The sequence below is a fragment of the Nilaparvata lugens genome, chromosome 3 (assembly GCF_014356525.2).
Source record: "Nilaparvata lugens isolate BPH chromosome 3, ASM1435652v1, whole genome shotgun sequence".
Taxonomy (NCBI): Eukaryota; Metazoa; Arthropoda; class Insecta; order Hemiptera; family Delphacidae; genus Nilaparvata; species Nilaparvata lugens.
The window spans coordinates 32,870,837-32,891,572 of NC_052506.1; the positions used below are offsets into that span (position 1 = coordinate 32,870,837).

The window sequence follows — 20,736 nt, forward strand, 5'->3', positions numbered from 1 at the left end:
CAATAAATATTGTTGATAAAGATCTAAGTGGTACATGCACATGAACAATCTAAACCTAACCATTATTTGAGTCCTTTTCACAATATGTGTGCCCCCTTGATCAGTTTTCATCATTATTCACATTTTCTTTAGAAAATTTCATCATTTTATAGTCATTTATGATTTCATGAGTATCATCATCATTCCTTGCCAATTTTCCAAATAGTATATTCAATCATTTTTCAATATTTCAATCATTTCAATATTTTTCTTCAATTCAACACAATATACATAAAATAGATTAAAATACAAAAAATCACAATCAAAAATAGATTTCCAATAAAATACAAAAACAGGCTTCATGGTGGGGTGTGCTGAAAAGAAAGAAAGGAGGAAAAATACCTAGCCAACTGTGGTTTCCCATGTAATAGACAAGTAGAGGGTATAAAAGTAAGGAATGAAGGGTGAAGAGGAGCGGAAAAGGGAAGAAATGGAGAAGAAAGTAAAGAAGGTAGGAAAAAAGAAAGAAAAAATATGAGCAAAAATTGTAAGGGAGCCCACTTTCAACAAAAGTATCTAATGACCTTGCAAACAGTAGTTAGAGCAGAAAGTTGGAGACACGTCGATATGAAAGAAGAAGTTACTGTAGATCCCCAGGTTTTTATTTTTAGTTTAGTTTTTCTACTAATCTTAGAGTCTATGAGGAAGTGGTCCGGAATAAGGTTTACTATTTTAGTGCTTATATAGATCAACTGCTTCCTTAAACATTCAATATTGGTGTGATATGTGACATACTATTTGCAGTGGGCCTTAAATGATAATTATTGACAATTGAATTTAAAGTGCGAGGAAAATGGGATTTATATTTTATCAAGTATTCAATGACGGTTTTTATATATACTTGCAATAATATAATATATATTATATTATATAATTTTAATATTGGAAATTTTCTACTTGTGCTCACTTGACCAGTCTCTATCATTATTCACGTTACATTGAGTAGTTTACATAATTATTCATTTTCCTCCATCCAGTTTTCATCAATATTTATGCAACCTTTGTTATTTTCTCATTATTTATGTTATCTTAGTCACTTTTCATTACTACTTACGACATTTTTTATCATTATTAATGGCTAGCAGTCTTCTTTTGCCATCTCATAAATAGGGTAGCGCATCATTTCATGGCATGTTCTGTTGCAGTGTAAAGTATGTGGGATTCTTCTCGTGTTGCCTGGGTATGGCTTTGCTGTGGTGGGACTACTGGATCCTGCTGGGCAACCGGCTACTCAGTGATAGCGCGCTCATTTGGAACGCAGTAGTGCAGTGTTTTGTGACAGTAACCCTGTTTCTGGCTGTCTACTTCACAGTTTTCTACATTCATTTGGCCGTTCTGAGCAAAGCGGGGCCGCATGACAGTGTCATGACCAGTGCTTTTCAGGCTAGCCTCGAGGTGAATGTGCAACTGTTACAACTCTGCTAGTCTGCTACATGTTCCCCAAGTCCACAAATTTCTTGCTTCTTCTGTCCTTGTTCTTTATCTTCAGTTGTAGAATTCATTCCAATGTATTCTATTCTCATTACATTACCTCATCGAGTATAAGGACAAAACGTTTATTTATTATTTATTTTGTAATATTCTTTCCAGTTTATTCTAAATCATTATTTTATTTATGTTTCAGAATTCTTCATAATTATCTTATTCTATCCCACTCAATCATTCTGTAAAATATTATCCTATTAATTCCATTTATTTGTTCTTTTGCTGATGATGTCCTAAGACGTACATGACCTTTACATGGGTAATAAGTTAATGGACGACATAAATAAATGCTAGACGGTATGGGAATCCAACCCATAGTCGGTGGAGCCAAAGCAGAATAAGATGTTACACTTCAGATCACTAGACTTTCACAGTTGTCTACATCAGCAATTAGCCTTAACTTGAACAATAATTTGATAATAGGGTTAGTCCAATGTGCTGGGCTGCTGTATTGTATACGTGATGACATAATTGTATGCATACTACATTTTGTGTACTTAATTCTGTTTAGTAAAACTAACATGTAACTATAGCAATACTTATAAAAATTTCCCAAGTCACTGAGTGGTTATAAGGTGTTATTATACTGTATTTATTCAATTTATTATTGAAAAAACTTTACTAATGAGCAATCAAGGCTTTTTTCGTAGATACTTGTATGAGACAGCCTTGATTCATGCTTTCGTTAGTTTTGTTATGCTTCATCGTTTGCGAGATCAATTTTATGTACTCGCTTTTAATCTTTCATTCGAATTTTATTCATGGTCGCATGCTTTCTGTATATCATCTTTGCTAAAACCTAGAGGTCTAATTTCTAGCGAACCTGCCAGATTATAAAACCCTGCATGTTGAAAACTAAATAAGTTATTCATCTTTGACTAAAATTTCTCCTAGTAATCAATTGTTAAATGTTTTGCATGAAACTACCGCTTATTTTAAAATGTATTGCCTTAAAAGTAGAATAGTGATTTCAAATCGAAATTTTTTCTAGTTTCTAACATGATAGGCATAATCATTTAAAAGTAAAATAATAATTATTCCTTATAATCTTCAATCCAAGGTTATTACACAGACTTAGGGTATTAAAAAACCACTAATACTTTACTCCATTGGAGTATCAAAATATTTTTTTTAGTCGAATAACAAACCATAATAGTTATTCATTTAACTTGATGAATTAATCGATTAATTTGTTGATTGCAAGTTGATTCGTTTGTTGAAGTATTAATGTTTGTAGGGAGGTTTGGCATCGATAACGAAAGGCCAGCCACTTCTGGTGAGTCATGGCTCGCACATCACGCTGCGTCACACGCACGGCCGCGCATGCTGGCTGCATTCGCATAACCACGTCTATCCAGTCCAGTACACCGACAAACGAGGCAGTTCACACCAGCAGCAGGTCACATGCTACAGTTTCAAGGTAAACTGCAATTCTAATATACAGCCATAATATTAATAAAAACAATATAAAAATCTTGAAGTAAAATTTTAAAGGGTACAATAAAGGGTACTTCAAGATTTTTATATTGTTTTTAATAATTTATTAAACGTAGCCCATGTGAGTGAAGTGTTTTTAGCCATAATATTGTATGTATGAATAACTGTTATATAATAAATTATTATAAGTATTTACTTCTTGGACTACGTCATCATCTAAATTTGGAAGGAAAAATAACACAAGGATTGCCTAAGTATTTGTTCTAATAATATTATTATATCAGTGTCATATTTGTAACATAATTAAATCAATGAAATCATTATATTGTATGTTTGAATAAAATCGTAATTTTGTATACCACAGTATTTACATCACCAATACGATAAATGAAAAATGAGATATACTTCCATTGATTGCATTAGTGAAGGTAACACTTTATTGGTAACCATTCATAGTTAATAAGTATTTTACGTAGTATTATTTTTGTCTCAACTCTATCAATGAATCACAATTCACTTTCATAATAGCTATTCATTGTGAATGAGGAGTATCATTTGTTGTTTTAACTCTATTAATAAATCATAATTAACTTTCACAATAGTTGATCCATAATATAAATTGAAGAATATTTATTGATAAACACACGAAAAACTAGACCTATTATGAAATGAAGAAATTATTGTATTCCCACTCAAGTCAATCCCACTCAATTATTTTACTTGAAGGACTGCAATTTCATGTTGAACCCAACACGTCCTGTAATTAAAATAATAAAGTGGAATTGACTATAAAATTAGTGTTTATTTATTTCATACTAGCAGGTAACCCGTGCTCCGCAAGGGTCTATTTTAAAGCTTAACGTAATGAAATCTTGAAGAATTGAAAATAGGCCTTTAATTAACCATCCCCGGTTAGTTAAGAATCGATATGCAACATTTTAAGTTAATCAGTCCAGTAGTTCAGACGTGATGATGCGTCAAAAATAATTTTCCTATCCCGTTCGTGTATAAACTAGTTCTTTCCGTTGTTATATTAGCCTGTATAGATAGTTAAAACTATTTTCGTATCTGGGAATAATTTAGTTTGGTTAATATGTGAGTGTGTCTTTGACTAATGGCAGCCAGCCAGCCACTAAAGTCAGGCAGACAACCACCAATCATATTGTTCACTTCAACGCATATAATCTGTTGCTTGATGTTCAACTTACTTTATATTGATTGTGGTCAACAATTTTGCCAACTTCCAGTATTTTCTCTCAATAACATAATTTTCACATAGGCAACGATACCTGCAAATTGTGAATTACAATTTGATAACAGCTATTAATACATGGCAGTTCTTAATGGCTCGATATAAATCAAAATCATTTTTTCTACATTTAAGTTATAATACTATCCTTATGTTAGATAGACTCCTGCAAATCTTATGACAGCTCGTGCATCTTTAGTGTTAGGTCAATTTTGATTTAGTTTGCTCAAAAAACAAAGCGAGCGTTTCTCATGTGCAGGTTTTATTTGATAAAAATATATATTCATCAGGACAGAATGATATCGAAATATCGGTGACACTATGTAGCACGAGTTTCTTGCTCTCTATATTTATTGTTACCTCATAAGACCTTTTCATCAAGAAAAATGTTCTATACACATGTCCGGATAATATTGGATATTTATTATTTGAATTTGGCTTTGTAGGATGTGAATAACTGGTGGATAGTGCGGCTACCGAAGAAGGACAACTTGCTGGTTTCTCAGCCGGTAGTGCCGATCAAGCACGGAGATGTGATACAGTTGATTCACGGAATCACTCTCAGAGCACTCAATTCGCACGATGTCGCCGCTCCCATGTCGCCTCAGAATCAGGTACTAATAACTAGCACATAATTAAATTAAATGAGTACAAATAAAATTAATTTGTAGGGAAGTAAATAAATCTAAACCAGAGAATTTCTCGAGTTTTGACGTTATTACATTTTGATACAGTTTTCCCAATGACAAAATGGTGTCTCTAATTGAAAAAAATCACGGACTTGTACAAGGTTTGCTTGGTAAATACTGAGTAAACCTTCTTATACCATCTATTTTCAATTTGAAACACATATTTATACCTTCGTTTTCCAGCAATCTATCATTTTGTTGTTTCTTAAATAAGTCATAGAAAAATCCAAATGATTTATAAATACTATCCTAAGTACCTAATTAAATTATGACAAATGAACTATATATGCGTTTCCATGTATACGTAGATGCGAAGCTCTATTGAACAGCAGCTTATTGAGGCACTATTGTGCGTAATGCTGAACTTGAATCATTATTAATAGAAGACCGTAGTATAGTATGCTTCATAAAGGCACAGAGACTAAGATGGTTCGGACATATTTATTGGATGGATGAAACCAGAATGTCAAAAATAGTGCTTAAAGAGAAGCTTCACTCGAGAAGAAAACAAGGTAGACCAAGAATAAGATGGGAAGATGAGATAAGCGATGATTCGATAAAGATGGGTTATATAGAATGGACAGGATTTATAGAGGATAGAAATGCTTGGAGGAATGTTCTGGAGGAGGCCAAAGCCAACAATGGGCTGTAGAGCTATAGGGAAAAAATTGTCAGTCATGATTAGTCTATATTATAATGTACCTTGCTATTGTCAACATTCATCTAATATAATCTTACAACACACAAAAATTGAAAAAATGTTCTTCGAGTTTGTTCTTTCCTTTTAAAATTTTTGTATTAATAAAAATGATTGTAATGTTTTTCAGGAAGTGAGCTGCTACATTGATTACAATGTATCGATGCCTGCGCAGAACCTGTGGCGAGTCGACATCACAAACAGGGACCAAGTGGGTGACGACTGGCATGCTATTCAATCTCAGGTTCGTAATTTATTCAGGTAGCAAAACTCAACATAGCACTGTCCAATTCAAACAATTACACTAAAAATAATTACAATGTTAGGTCCTGCTAAATTCGTAGTTTTCAGCAGGTGCTAGTACATTATTACATTACATTGTCATTGTGCAGTGCTAAACAAAAGCTTAAAATGTCATTCTTCAGTGCTAAACTGAAGTTTAAATGCAAGATTGCAAAAATAATACAGCAAATAGTACTTTAGTTACAAATTATATTCAAGAAATAAACAGAAAGAAATAATATAGCCGAGAAAGCAAAAGAAATGAAAAAAAATTATTGTTTAAAGTAAAATTAATACTGAGGTTCATGTAGACCTTTATTCCCCCCACCCCCTCCAAAAAATCAAACAATTTATTATTTGTGAGCTTATCGAGTTCTTAGTTAGGATTAGACTCAAGGGTTTTGGCGTTAGTATTGTCAATTTAGTCGACGATAACACTACCCACCGCTTCGACCAATCTACTTCAATTTTTGAACTCAAATTCTTCTAACCATTCTGCTGATAAATTTCTTCGACCAACGAAATTGTTTTACTCTTCAGTCTTTTCTGAAGATAACTGTATATCATTAAAGAGCAGATGAAAGAATACATTTAAAATAAAAAGAAGATCTCCACAACACCTTGAAAACCTGAATATTTGGGTCTTTTTCTCGTTTGCTTTTGCAGTAGGCATATAATTTGCGCAAATAATATGATGGCTTGCATTTGATGTGCAGGTTCGTCTGTTGCACGTGGATTCGAACCAAGCATTGAAGTTCAGTGGACGTCAGCTGCCCGACTGGGGCTTCAATCAGCACGAGATTGTCACCGACCGCATCATCAATCAGGACGATTGTATTTGGAATGTCGAAGAGCACCGCTATACAAAAAGTATTCACATATTTTATCTTTATAGTATAAAAGGATTATTAAGAACGTAGTCCAGTCAATATAGACATAAAAGAGGGGATGTGCTTGCAATTTATATTGTGGTTCTGATTTTTAATATATAATTTGGGTACATAAGAGAAGTACAGAACCAATTTCTTCATGCAAAATTTCCATGTGCTAGATACAGGGTGGCCCAAAAACCACGTATTTTCGGCTCATTTTCCAGTTTTCAGCTATTTCTGCCAAATCTCGTAATCGGACAGAAAAGTTCTCTCGCCTTTTTTTAGATTGTAAAATTCTTAATAAAATGAGATCACTCGGAACTCTCTATCACCAATGAGTACTGAGTTATGATTTTTCAAAAATGAGTGAAATTTGAAGAAAAAAATCAATTTTGATGAATTTTAGTTTTTGATCAACAATATCTTCCGATTGTTACCATTTAGATGTTCAATTCAAAATCCCTCTGGGCGTATTTTTGTGCTCTACAATCTGAGATCAGGTAGAGCGCTCTATCTCATATAGAGATAGGATCAAAATTTCAAAAACTTATAACTTTTGACACAATGAATCAGTTGCCTTCGTACTACACTTCGTTCTTCTCGTCTCGTCAAGGCGGTCCAAATCATGCATCATAAGTCGAATTCGGTCGAAAAATGGGAAATTTATTGTTAAGTGTGCTTAAGCCCATATTCCAATATACAACAAATATATCGGAAGATATTGTTGATCAAAAACTAAAATTCATCAAAATTGATTTTTCTTCAAATTTCACTCATTTTTGAAAAATTATAACTCAGTACTCATTGGAGATAGAGAGTTCCGAATGATCTCATTTTATTCAGAATTTTATTATCTAAGAAAAATGCAAGAGCAAATTTTTCTGTCCGATTACGAGATTTGGCAGTAATAGGTGAAAACTGGAAAATGAGCCGAAAATAGGAGGTTTTTGGGCCACTCTGTATCTAGCACAAGGAAATTTTGCATGAAGAAATTGGTTCTGGACTTTTCTTATGAACCCAAATAATATATTAAAAAATCAGAACTACAATATACGTGAAATATCGTAAATATCATAAATTGCATGCACCAATGTATATAGTGACTGGACTAACGATGCTGATCTGAGCACTAAACTTGGCTGAGTTCGACTTTGCCTAGCAACCAATAAGAACAATTATTTTATTATTTGGTTGCTAGGCAACAAAGTCGTGCTAAGCCATATTTTTAAACATTGTTCATAGATACAGAACTTGATATTGTGGCAAATTCCTTTAATTTATTCCAATATAAAGTGCAAAATAATAAGAGCCAAATCTTTGCTAAAGATTTTTTGTAGTCTGTCGGAAAACGTAGCAAGGCGTAGTTACCGCTATTGCGATAGGCCTACCATAGACAATGCGACATGAGCAACTTCTTCAACAATAGGTTCGCGATTCCTCCACTGAGCTCTAGATTGGTGAGCTTTGTTTTTCAACCACAATGACAAAATATACTTCAAGAAAAGCATAATAGTTTTGAGCCCAAATCTTCTGCTTTTCTTATTCTACATTCATTAATTTACAAATCATTATAAAAAGAAAAATATATGTGTTTTAATTTGAGATACTCAAGTAAATAAATTTGCATTTCATCTTTGCATGAATCACAGCAATAATCTTGTTTTATAATAGTATAAGCACTTATGTTATAATTAATTATTGTCCATTCCTGAAAATATTGAGTCCTAATCTAGCTAAGTTTCTAATTTAAGTTGTCAAATTTGAAACTAGTACAATATACAGGATGGGTGAAAAGTTTGAGAACGGCTTAATATCTCATATACAAAGGTAATTTGATGGTAGGTGTGATTGGGGATCCTACTCAAATTGATAATACTACTTTACTATGACTTCAAAAATCTGGTCCGCCATCTTGGATGCAACTTTATTTTTTAAATGGGAAGGTTGTCATCCGATACATGATTTCGATACGAAATTTCAAGAAAAAATGAATGGTGAAAACCGCACATCGATATCTCAAACCGTTGAGAAGATATTCACATTATTAATCAATATTTTAACAACAATTATCAAATAAATAAATTTCTATTTTTTTATTTCCCCCCCCCCCCAGGTGATGATGAAAAGGAAAGAGAAAGAGATCTTTTGAATGCCGAAATGATACCACTAGCAGCCACAAAACTATCTTTTTGGGAGAAATTCCTGGAACTGCAGTACAAAATGGTGTTCATTGTGAAAGAGAATGTTCAAAATCACATGTACAGCAGTGACCCCATTGAATGGCCCACACTCACCAGGGGCATTGCCTACTGGGTTAGCTCCGAAGACAATGTAAGTATAATATACTCAGCAAAAACAATGTTGAAACATTTTCATCCTGATTGCTATAAATCGTCCGAATGAAAGCTATGGCTAAATTCTTAGAATTAATAATTCAAAAATTATTTTCGAATAATGCTGAGGGTTCTGGGTTCGATTCCCGACCTGAAAACTTTGTGTAATAAGGTTGATCGATTACATAAGCTTTTTAATTTATTCTTCTCGTCATTTATAGTCTTTCCGTTGTTCACATTTTTTCTGGAAATATTCACAGCCTCTTCGAATTATTGATAAATTTGCTAGTTGTAGCCGATCATTTTATTACTATACATTTAATAGCATTGCAGTATCTATGGTTCTTTTCAACCTTTGTAAGGTTTATTCTAGGTAAAAAATCTGGTGTGGCGCACTCACACAACTTTCCTTGCCGTTATGAAAATTTATCACCTGACGCTAGTGTTCTCGCGCATCTCAAATCTACTGTTCAAAGATATGAGACAGCTGGTGATAGGACAATAACGCTAGAGACACACGAGGTCTGCTATCTCTTCGTAGTGAATGATTTAATAGAACCAACAGTTGCCATTTAATAATCACATTTTCTCGAATTTCAAGCTTATTTTCAATTTTAGGTGAAAATATTACGGGACATCAATTGCAGAGATTTTCATGCTCAATCTTTTCCACTTGAAATTTTTTTTTAAATTGTATATGAAGGCTGCTATTTGAGAATCTAAAATCAAACTTTGCATAGATGGGGCGGAGCTCCTGAAACTTTTACAGATATAGGACTTGTTGCAGTTGATAGAGCTTATCAATGACTATTTCAGGTATGAATTAATCAAAATCGTTGGAGCCGTTTTCGAGAAAATCGCGGAAAACCCTGTTTTTGACAACATTTTCGCCATTTTAACCGCTATCTTGGATTGCATTTGATCGAAATTGTTCGTGTCGGATTCTTATGGTGTAAGGACTATACGTTCTAAATTTCAAGTCATTCCGTTAACTGGGAGATGAGATATCGTGTACACAGACGCACATACACTCATACACACACACACACACACACACACACACACACTGCTTTAATTTTATAGTCTTCCCGTTTAACGTAATTTTTTGTCATTTTCTGTGTTTTTCGAACCTCTGTGTCTAATTTAAATATTAAAACCGCGTGGAAAAATTCCCATTGGTGGACTTTTTCTTATTAGGCACAGGATTGGTTCTTGCCCAAATCACGTGGTTCTTCTTCTCAGAAGAAGACCAGGTGATTTCCGCTTTTTGGGAAGAAGAGACACTTGCCTTCTGAGAATCGAATTATCAGGACCCGTTTAATTTGTCCTATTAAAATTAATGTTTAAATGGTTTCTCTTCTTGTTAAATGTAATATATCCAGTGTGTTAAATGTGTAGCTCCTCTGTAGTCTTGTGCTCTTAAATTAAATTGGAAGGCAAGTTCAATTTGTATAAGCTTATTCCTGAGGAAGAATTGTGAAACTAAATCCTGGGTGACGCCATTCCACGCCAGATCTTCAAGTGAAATAAAATTATTAAGTGAATTGGGGCCCCACGATCGAGTTGGTGAGCGAAAAATACTTATTCTATCCAATCAGTGAATTGAGAAAGCTACAATTTTCTATCAATTAATTATTGTGAAAGAGTGCAGGACTATATCCTCCTATAATACCGTGTAACCCCTATTAAAATCCTAATTGCACTATATTACCAAGAACATTCATTTTATTATCTCATATCAAGAACATTTATTACCAATTTTGAAAACTCTATTATTCCAATTGTCAATTATTTAATTAATTATTATTATTTGATTCTTAACGATTATAATTCATCAATAAATTTGCATAATTGTTAACCAGTTTCAGTAATTTCTCTAATTAGATCCTGCTCAGTTCGGTCTATAATTACCATATTGGTTTTTCTCTGTAGGAATTATTTCAGGTATTGGAATATCAATATTGAATTTACTTGTTATTCATAAGAAATAAATTACATTCGCTGTGCTCGGGTTTGAATTGCCTGGAGATATTGGTAGGCTATCACACCTGATTCTCAGGCGGTTTATATCAGAGTACGGCGGAAATATTATTTCTTGTGGAATTGTAGGATATTCTGGACGGGTGTAGGCAGCTCTGCCGGCTGATTTTTTATCCGAATTACAGGTGTTAAGCGTCCAGAGGCTCTTGCGAATCCACAAGATTGGCGCCCGAACACAAGACGGTGAAGGAGAGGGAGCTTATTTCATCTTAATAATCATAAATTTATTTCAGAGATCGACTTATCTATGCTTGAGAGGGAGCAGAAATATAAATATTTCTTTTCAGTGGAGTCGTGGGTCGCCTAGCCATCAATACTCTGTTTAATATTGTTGTTCAATTTTATTTCTTAATAATTATTGATCGAATTGAGCAGGTATTTTTTGTTGCACTAATGGGGGCTACACGGTGTTACTCTGATGTATTAATCCCTGAAATGAACAAGCTTGAGGTAGTCGATTTATTTATTAATTTGTGATTGTTCATACACTGGATATTATTTTGATTGTGTTGAATTTTATGTTGATCATTACGGTATATTATATTGTAGAGTATTATTGTATTCTAAAACGTATTATTGTCGCGATTTTGTCTTGCTTTGAAGTTGTGGGAATTAGTCAGCGGTATTAATTCTTCAGAACTACAAGATAATTTGCACTGACCTGATTCTGTTATTCCAATTTGTGCGCACCACTATCATTCACTCACTATTTTTCACTTATTGGATTTCGTCTACACTTCACTTTTTGGGAGAATCATGGCAAACCCCGCCACGGAACTGGATGGGTCTACCACATTGTTTACACCGGCAGATCCTGTCTCACCCGAAACTCCTCCAAAACCGGCAACCAGCGCGACTTCAGTTGACTTTGAGCGCGGCATTCGAGAGCGTTTGTCATCGACTCGGCTAGAGGAAAGTCAGCCAATACTTAATTCGGTGCAATCATCACCAATCGCCAACGTCGATCGGCGCGAGGTAGATCGTCAAACGTCTTCCAATGATGTCGTTGCTGCTGAGTTGGAGACCAAACAGCCGCAGGGGCTGCCATATCTACCACCTGGGACGATCGAAACCATACTTGAAGTTTTCAAGACCACTGCTGCTGGAATAGAAAAGAAATTAGAAGAAACCGGCAATAGATTGGACAAGAAAATAGAAGAAACAAGTAATAGTTTGGACAAGAAAATAGAAGAAACCAGTAATAGATTGGACAAGAAAGTGGAAGAAATGACCGCAAACTTTTTGCAACTCAAAAGTAACGTTGAGGATTTACATCGAAAAATGGATGAAAAACAAATTGAAGCTAAGAATTATACAAATGAACAAATACAAACGGTGAGAAGTGAATTTGGTGAAAGAATTCTAAACCAACACCGGGAAAATACTGAAGCAAATGGTGAATTGGAGAGCAAGATTACCCAGGCCAATGCTAAGCTAGCTCAGAATGATGTGAGGTTAGGTAAATTGGAGGCTCAGCAAACAAATCACACGGCCCAAATAAACCAGCTGAGAGCAGATGTCACACAGAATTCAGCTGAAACTTTAAATCCCGAAGTAATTAAGGGATTGAAAACTCAGCTAGATCAAACTAAAGCCGAGTGTCTACAAATAAAGAATAGTTTGGCTAACGTTTCTGGTGGTAATAATCATAATACTGGACAAATCTTGTCATCTTTACCAATATTTGATGATACTGAGTGCACCATTCAACCACGGGCATTCATTCAGCATTTGCAGGCTATTGATTCCGTTACTACTATACCATGGATTACGTGGAGAATGCATCTTTTACTATGTCTACAGAAAGAACCACTGATACACTTCAGAAGTCGCATTACTGAATTCAACTCGTTAAAGGATTTTATTGACAACTTCTTAGCTACTTTTTGGTCTCCCGCAAGACAGAGAAATTTATTGTCTCACATTATTACATGCAGATATGACAAGCAGAATACGGGGCTGTCCATGAGTGCCTTTTCAGCCCACATTCGCTATTTGAACAATCTGATGGATAATCCAATCGAGAATGGAAATTTGATCGAAATATTAATTGGGAAGTTACCTTATTCCATTCAGACGGCATTAAGCTCGCAAAGTTTTGAATCCTATGACAAGTTTGAGGCTTGTTTGAGTCGAGTACAGAGTGTAGACGATAAATTTGGTTCACGGAATTTCAAAACAAACTATCAGAAGGATGAGAGATTAGGTGTTGTCGTGAATGAAGTTGAAACTCCTCATCGTAATTATAATCGAGGCAGTCAACCGAGTCGACCTCAAAATAATAGCCGTGGATTTGGAGATAATCATCGGAGAAATTATAATGAGGGAAGTTCATTTATTCCAAATAAATCAGTCGACTCAACTACAACTCCAGAACAAAACATAAACAGAAGCGATGATGTCACTCAACCGCAGCCATCTTTATCAACAACCAGTTCGTCGCCCAACCAACAATCTCAGTCCAACAAAAAGCAGTTCCATTCTAATAATCAGAAGGGAAATAATTCTCAGCGTCGTAATAACAATAATTGACAACCAGTTTCGACTGTCTCTGGCATCAATCATCATAAAAACGAGACAGTCAGAAAAAAAGTTATTCCGATCGTAGGAGTAACCGACCGTGAGGTGCTGCAGTCTGGCGGAAAAAATTCACACTGCTCCCAACCACGCGACAGCGGCAAATCCAGTCATGAAGAGAAAAATCTGCCTGCTCGTATTGCGTCAGCTAGTAGTGACAGTTTGCGGGTTCTGCCCCACGAGGCTACTAGTAGTGATGGTTTGCGGGTTCTGCCTCCCGAAGCTGATAAAGCCCCGAACATTGACCACATCACACCAGCTGCTTCACATTGCTCCATGATGCTCCAGCTCCACATTGTTCCAGCTGCTCCACATCGGTCCAGCTGCTCCACATCGCACCGGCTGCTCCACGATGCTCCGGCTCCACATCGGTCCAGCTGCTTCACATCGCACCAGCTGCTCCACATCGCATCGTTGGATCTTCACATTATCATCACAGCACCCATAACTCAAAGCAAGTTGTTTATTTATTGTATTATATTGTTTATTATTGTAATATAAAGATTTGCTCACTGGCAAGTTAAGCCTACCCGCAATTACAACTAAATTTGAAATTAATTCTAAAATATAAAGTAAAGTTATTTTGAATTATCCAGACAAAAAAAAAAAAAAATATATATAAAATAATTTGGAAAAATTAGCTTATTACTTACTCTAAAAAAAAAAAAAAAAAAAAAAAAAAAAAAAATTGAAGATAAATAGAAAAATAGTCTGCTATGATATTTATTAATAATTTTAGGTGTAGGATATTTTTGTGATTGAAAATCAACCATTAAATGGTCGTCATTATTATTAGTATTGTTTGTTTGAAATATTATTGTTGTTATCATTTGTGCTGTTGCATTATACATGCACTATTAACTATTAATTATCATTTGGTGATAAAATTATCTTGAATATTATATTTGTAGCATGAAAGCTCACTATAGATTAGAATTCTTAATTTATATGTTATTATTGTTATTAACTAAATGAAATTATTGTAATCACATAAATGTGATTAGTATTTTTAAAAAAAAATATGATGCATCAGAAATCTAAAACATGCATTCAGCAACTAATTTATAGGAAAATTTGAATATTATGTTACTTATTGTATTTTTGTATAGAAATGTTGAGAAATGAAGGGAATTTTGGAATCAAGCTTTAAAAATAAACAGGGTAGAAATTTTGATTGAACAAGTGGAGACTAGTTAAATGTATTGAATCACAGAGAGATATTATCAATCTTTGTAAGCTGGCATACTTGATGAAACTTGGTATAGTTATATTTTAACAGACCTGCAATATTGGATTAAAATTGTTATTAATGTTAAATTGTAAATTTTTGATAAAAATTGTTAATTGTTGGCATGGCCCTTTGATATTGTTATTCTGGCATCTTCTATGCACTCTATGCAGGTCTATTTCACTCATGCACCTCTGCTCTTTATTCTGTGAGGAGTGATGGGGGGCTTGTGCACCCATCCTCTCACCGTAGGGATTTTTTGGATTCTGTGCATGTGGTATTATCCCACCTCTGTACTTCCTTTGTAAGTCTGACTGGGCAAAAATCCCGGGACCTTAGTTTGTGGTTTCTGGCACCACTGCTGCGGCACAAAGCCATGCATATTTGTTGTAACATCATGCTTTTTTGTGCAGATTGTTGCTTGGCTGTGAATTTTTTGTGATAGACCCTAAGTCGTAGTTTTAAGTTAGCATATGTCATTGTACCCTTCTTGATTGAAATTAGAAAGCCTTTAATTGCCTAAAACCTTTCTAATTTGGGGGCTTTATGTCAGGATACAAAGCCTATGCCAGCATATTTTCTAAAATTAATGTATAATTGAGGCATAAATCAAATGTACTCACGTCAAATTATGTAAAACTCATTTAATTATAGTTTTATTAAATTCTTATAGTATTATTTCGTATAATTTACCAATTTATTGTCAGAGTCATTCGTCAACTGCCTACCAATGTTGTTTACTACCTTATTTTCAATAATTAGGTTAGAGTGAATTGCGCCAAAATTGATGACAAGCCTATCTGTCAGCTGTTGATACTGCCGGCTACTGTGCTACTGTGATATCTCTATATTGTCTGTTTTCATTTTAAAACTAACTCAAGCTTGTTCATTTCTGCAACCCCTGTTTATTTTCTGTTCATCTGCTTTAATTTTATAGTCTTCCCGTTTAACGTAATTTTTTGTCATTTTCTGTGTTTTTCGAACCTCTGTGTCTAATTTAAATATTAAAACCGCGTGGAAAAATTCCCATTGGTGGACTTTTTCTTATTAGGCACAGGATTGGTTCTTGCCCAAATCACGTGGTTCTTCTTCTCAGAAGAAGACCAGGTGATTTCCGCTTTTTGGGAAGAAGAGACACTTGCCTTCTGAGAATCGAATTATCAGGACCCGTTTAATTTGTCCTATTAAAATTAATGTTTAAATGGTTTCTCTTCTTGTTAAATGTAATATATCCAGTGTGTTAAATGTGTAGCTCCTCTGTAGTCTTGTGCTCTTAAATTAAATTGGAAGGCAAGTTCAATTTGTATAAGCTTATTCCTGAGGAAGAATTGTGAAACTAAATCCTGGGTGACGCCATTCCACGCCAGATCTTCAAGTGAAATAAAATTATTAAGTGAATTGGGGCCCCACGATCGAGTTGGTGAGCGAAAAATACTTATTCTATCCAATCAGTGAATTGAGAAAGCTACAATTTTCTATCAATTAATTATTGTGAAAGAGTGCAGGACTATATCCTCCTATAATACCGTGTAACCCCTATTAAAATCCTAATTGCACTATATTACCAAGAACATTCATTTTATTATCTCATATCAAGAACATTTATTACCAAATTTTGAAAACTCTATTATTCCAATTTGTCAATTATTTAATTAATTATTATTATTTGATTCTTAACGATTATAATTCATCAATAAATTTGCATAATTGTTAACCAGTTTCAGTAATTTCTCTAATTAGATCCTGCTCAGTTCGGTCTATAATTACCATATTGGTTTTTCTCTGTAGGAATTATTTCAGGTATTGGAATATCAATATTGAATTTACTTGTTATTCATAAGAAATAAATTACATTCGCTGTGCTCGGGTTTGAATTGCCTGGAGATATTGGTAGGCTATCACACCTGATTCTCAGGCGGTTTATATCAGAGTACGGCGGAAATATTATTTCTTGTGGAATTGTAGGATATTCTGGACGGGTGTAGGCAGCTCTGCCGGCTGATTTTTTATCCGAATTACAGGTGTTAAGCGTCCAGAGGCTCTTGCGAATCCACAATACATACATACATACATACATACATCATACATACATACATACATACATACATACATACAACATACATACATACATACATACATACATACATATACATACATACATACATACATACATCATACATACATACATACACATACATACATACATACATACATACATACATACATACATACATACTACATACATACATACTACATACATACATACATACATAATACATACATACATCATACATACATACATACATACATACTACATACATACATACATACATACATACATACATACCATACATACATACATACACATACATACATACATGCATACATACATACATACATACATACATACATACATACATACATACATACATACATACATACATACATACATACATACATACATACATACATACATACATACATACATACATACATACATACATACATACATACATACATACATACATACATAATACATACATACATACATACATACAACATACATACATACATACAGACCAAAACCCAAAAACCACTTTTTCGGGCTCAGGGGACCTTGAAATGTATAGAACTTTAGAAATTGGGGTACCTTAATTTTTTTCGGAAAGCAATACTTTCCTTACCTATGTTAATAGGGCAAGGAAAGTAAAAAATGTATAAAACATACAATTTAAAAATTATTATTGTTATGAAAGTTTAGATGATTCTAGTTTAGACAATTAAATGGGTGACGTTCGTTTACTTGAAATCTTGAATAAAGTAATTCAAATTATTGTAGTCTGATCCTCCAGACAAGTCATTGCCAAGATTTTCAAATTCCTTAAGAAAGGAGTAACTTAAAGTTAGATAGCCTACATTGACACCTTTTAGATATCATTAGATACCTGATGATAGAGTCTTGAGATCATAATATTATAATCTACGTCTACGAGTCTGCCTTCATCTCATTGATGTTTGCAACAACTCACAAAAAACTTATTCGAAAACTCAAATGAAAGTTTATTTTTAAAAAGAATGAGTCGTTTGAAAACATCAATTTCTGTTACAGGGGCAAGTGCATCTACTTGGGAATATAATTGTGTGGTATTCCGGTACAATGAGCGTGATATTGTACTTTACATTTTTCGTGTGGTATTTGCTTCGAAGGAGGAGACGTTGCTACGATCTTTCACCAGGTTGGCCATCACATTCTGAAAGTTTTTGTTTCTCATTTATTGAATTTGGGGAGTGGTTTTAGCTTCGGTCACCATGCCATTGATAAGGTATAACTCTCGGTACTCCTGTCGGGCGGGTGACCGCTCCAGACTACCTAAGCTAACTAGTAACTGTAAGCTTCAAAATTACTTCTCTATGGTTTTGCACTCACCTTAGACTGGCCACAAACGGTTGAACGACACTAAATCAGCGAGATGCTTCTAACATAAAATAAACAACTAATAGCAATAAATAACAACAGAATAATTACAATTTGAAATGATAGAGAAATAATTTAACCTCAAATAGAGGAGCGAAGAAAAATAAACAACAGAAATTGAGCAGCTTCTCTTTGTCTCAGATACAGAGTAACGGCCAGCAACGGTCACAGTTATCACATAATTCACAAGTATTCATTGAGTAAATATAGTGAGGTCCACGTTATAATGGCAGTGTGTTATTTGCAATGGTGTTGCTATTTTTTTGTTTTTTATATCCTTGTGTATCATTCAACAAAGTTGCCACATCGTTTATCAACAATGTACAAATTCAACTAATTGACAAAATAGGGTTAAGGGTTAGGTTTTATTTAATAATGTTTCATAAGGATAGGTTAGGTTTTTGCTTTGAAATTGCAATATGCTAGAAGGGGCTAGGGTCCAGGTAGAGTTATTTTTTTGTTGTTTCAAAAGATTTTATTTAGGTTATATTTTAATAATGTTTCATAAGGATAGGTTAGGTTTTTGCTTTGAATTTGAAATATGCTAGAAGGGGCTAGGGTCCAGGTAGAGTTATGTTTTTGTTGTTTCAAATGTGAAAGGATAGGTTAGGGGGTTAGGAGTTTGCTTTGACATCCAAAGTATTGAATGTGAAGGGGTTAGGGGTTAGGTTTTTTCAAGTTATATTTAATAATTTTTCATGAGGCTAGGTTAGGTTTCTGCTTTAAAATTGCAATATGCTAGAAAGGGCTAGGGTATAGGTAAAATTATGGTTTTTGATATTTCAAAGGTGAAAAGATAGGTTAGGGGGTTAGGATTTTGCTTTGAAATTGCAATATCCTGGAAGGGTTTTTACCAAGATTTATGTTTATTAATGTTTTAAATATACAAGAGGAGGTTAGGGGGTTAGGTTTTTGCTTTGAAATGACAATATGCTGACTTAGATGTAGTGTTTTTTAACATTTGTTAAATAACAACCATTATATTTTATTAATTATATTATTGAAAAGTACTATTCCTTCTATTAAATGAAATGATGATAATATGTTGAATATTATATCGAATTTAATGATAAATCATCATTGGATAATAATATCATCATCGAAATGGAATGACGGCTCCAGATACGGTGCTCGGTAACCATCATCTCAAAGAATGTTACATTCAAAGAACTGACTGAATGGAACGGGGAAAAACCGTTACTAACGCATGCGCGATACGGTGCTGTCTGAGACCGAGAGTGGTTTGTCAGAAATTGGATAAGTAATACAAAAACCTAACCTAAAAATATTTTGCACGAAGCGTTTAGCTGTGATCACAGCTGTAATGACAAAACGATGTAAGTCGACTGTGTATTTGCATGCTCGTTCAATCGTTAGTGGCCAGCCTTAAAATACTATAGTAGGTCCATTCTCAGAATGTTCAACTGTTGTCTGTAGGTTTCATTGTCATTAACATCCTCATCCTTCATATTACCCACGCACAAGCTTTGAGCAAAAAAGTGGAAAAATCTGTAATAATTCAAATCCAATAACTGTTTCAATTTATTAATTACAAAACATTCTCAGTGTAACATAATCAGTTTAGATTGAACTAATACGATCTAATACAAATCATTCCATTGAACATTCGTCAACTTATGTCTTATTTATATTCAATTTAATGTTTTATAATCACTGTGTCTTGTGGAGCTACTTTTAAATTTGATACACATTGTACTGATTTATTCACTTATTTACAGAATCATGGGATCACTTTGTAGAAGTGGGAAAAGTATTGTTTATGGGATATTTGTTCCACTATCTGCCTTTCTTTTTTGTGGAACAAACACTTTTTCTGCATCATTACCTTCCCGCCTTCACATTCAAAGTTCTACTCACTGCAGCCTTCATTGAGCACTTGTACGACTTAATTTGGTAAGCATATACTGTCGATACTTTAAAATTTTATGCCTTGGCCTGAATGGCTAACAACATAATTGAATGAAGTTGTTCAGAGAGTGCCTGGTGGGCGAAGTGGTAAAGCCGCTCCGCCACTAACGGAGAGGTACCGGGTTCGATTCCCGGTCTGGGAATTTTTGGACAGTTTCATTCTTCAAACTTCTGATATTTAGTTCTTTGGTCAATATTTGCAGTAGCAGAAGTCCTTAGTTCTATTTATATAGCTTTCATTGGATATTTTAAATAATAGTCCAGTCATGGAAAGGTTATAGAGGAAAAAGTTGGGAAGATAATTTTTGATCCCGCAGTTCTGTCTAGGGTAGTAGTAAGGAGGTAAGGGTAACCATATCAAAAGTCCCCACCCCTACCCCTTGTGCTAAGGGGGAAGGGGTGGT

General features: G+C 34.2%; 1 protein-coding gene across 1 annotated transcript in view; it reads left to right on the forward strand.

Moving 5' to 3' along the window:
* The window catches only part of LOC111048378 (protein O-mannosyltransferase 1), a 31,405-nt gene that overhangs the window by 7,133 nt on the left and 3,536 nt on the right, over positions 1-20,736 (forward strand). The window contains exons 6-13 of the mRNA XM_022334251.2: positions 1,185-1,434; positions 2,762-2,944; positions 4,657-4,824; positions 5,727-5,840; positions 6,595-6,748; positions 8,864-9,081; positions 18,038-18,164; positions 20,143-20,317. Of these exons, the coding sequence (XP_022189943.2) occupies positions 1,185-1,434; positions 2,762-2,944; positions 4,657-4,824; positions 5,727-5,840; positions 6,595-6,748; positions 8,864-9,081; positions 18,038-18,164; positions 20,143-20,317 (1,389 nt within the window). The remainder of the gene's footprint in view (positions 1-1,184; positions 1,435-2,761; positions 2,945-4,656; positions 4,825-5,726; positions 5,841-6,594; positions 6,749-8,863; positions 9,082-18,037; positions 18,165-20,142; positions 20,318-20,736) is intronic.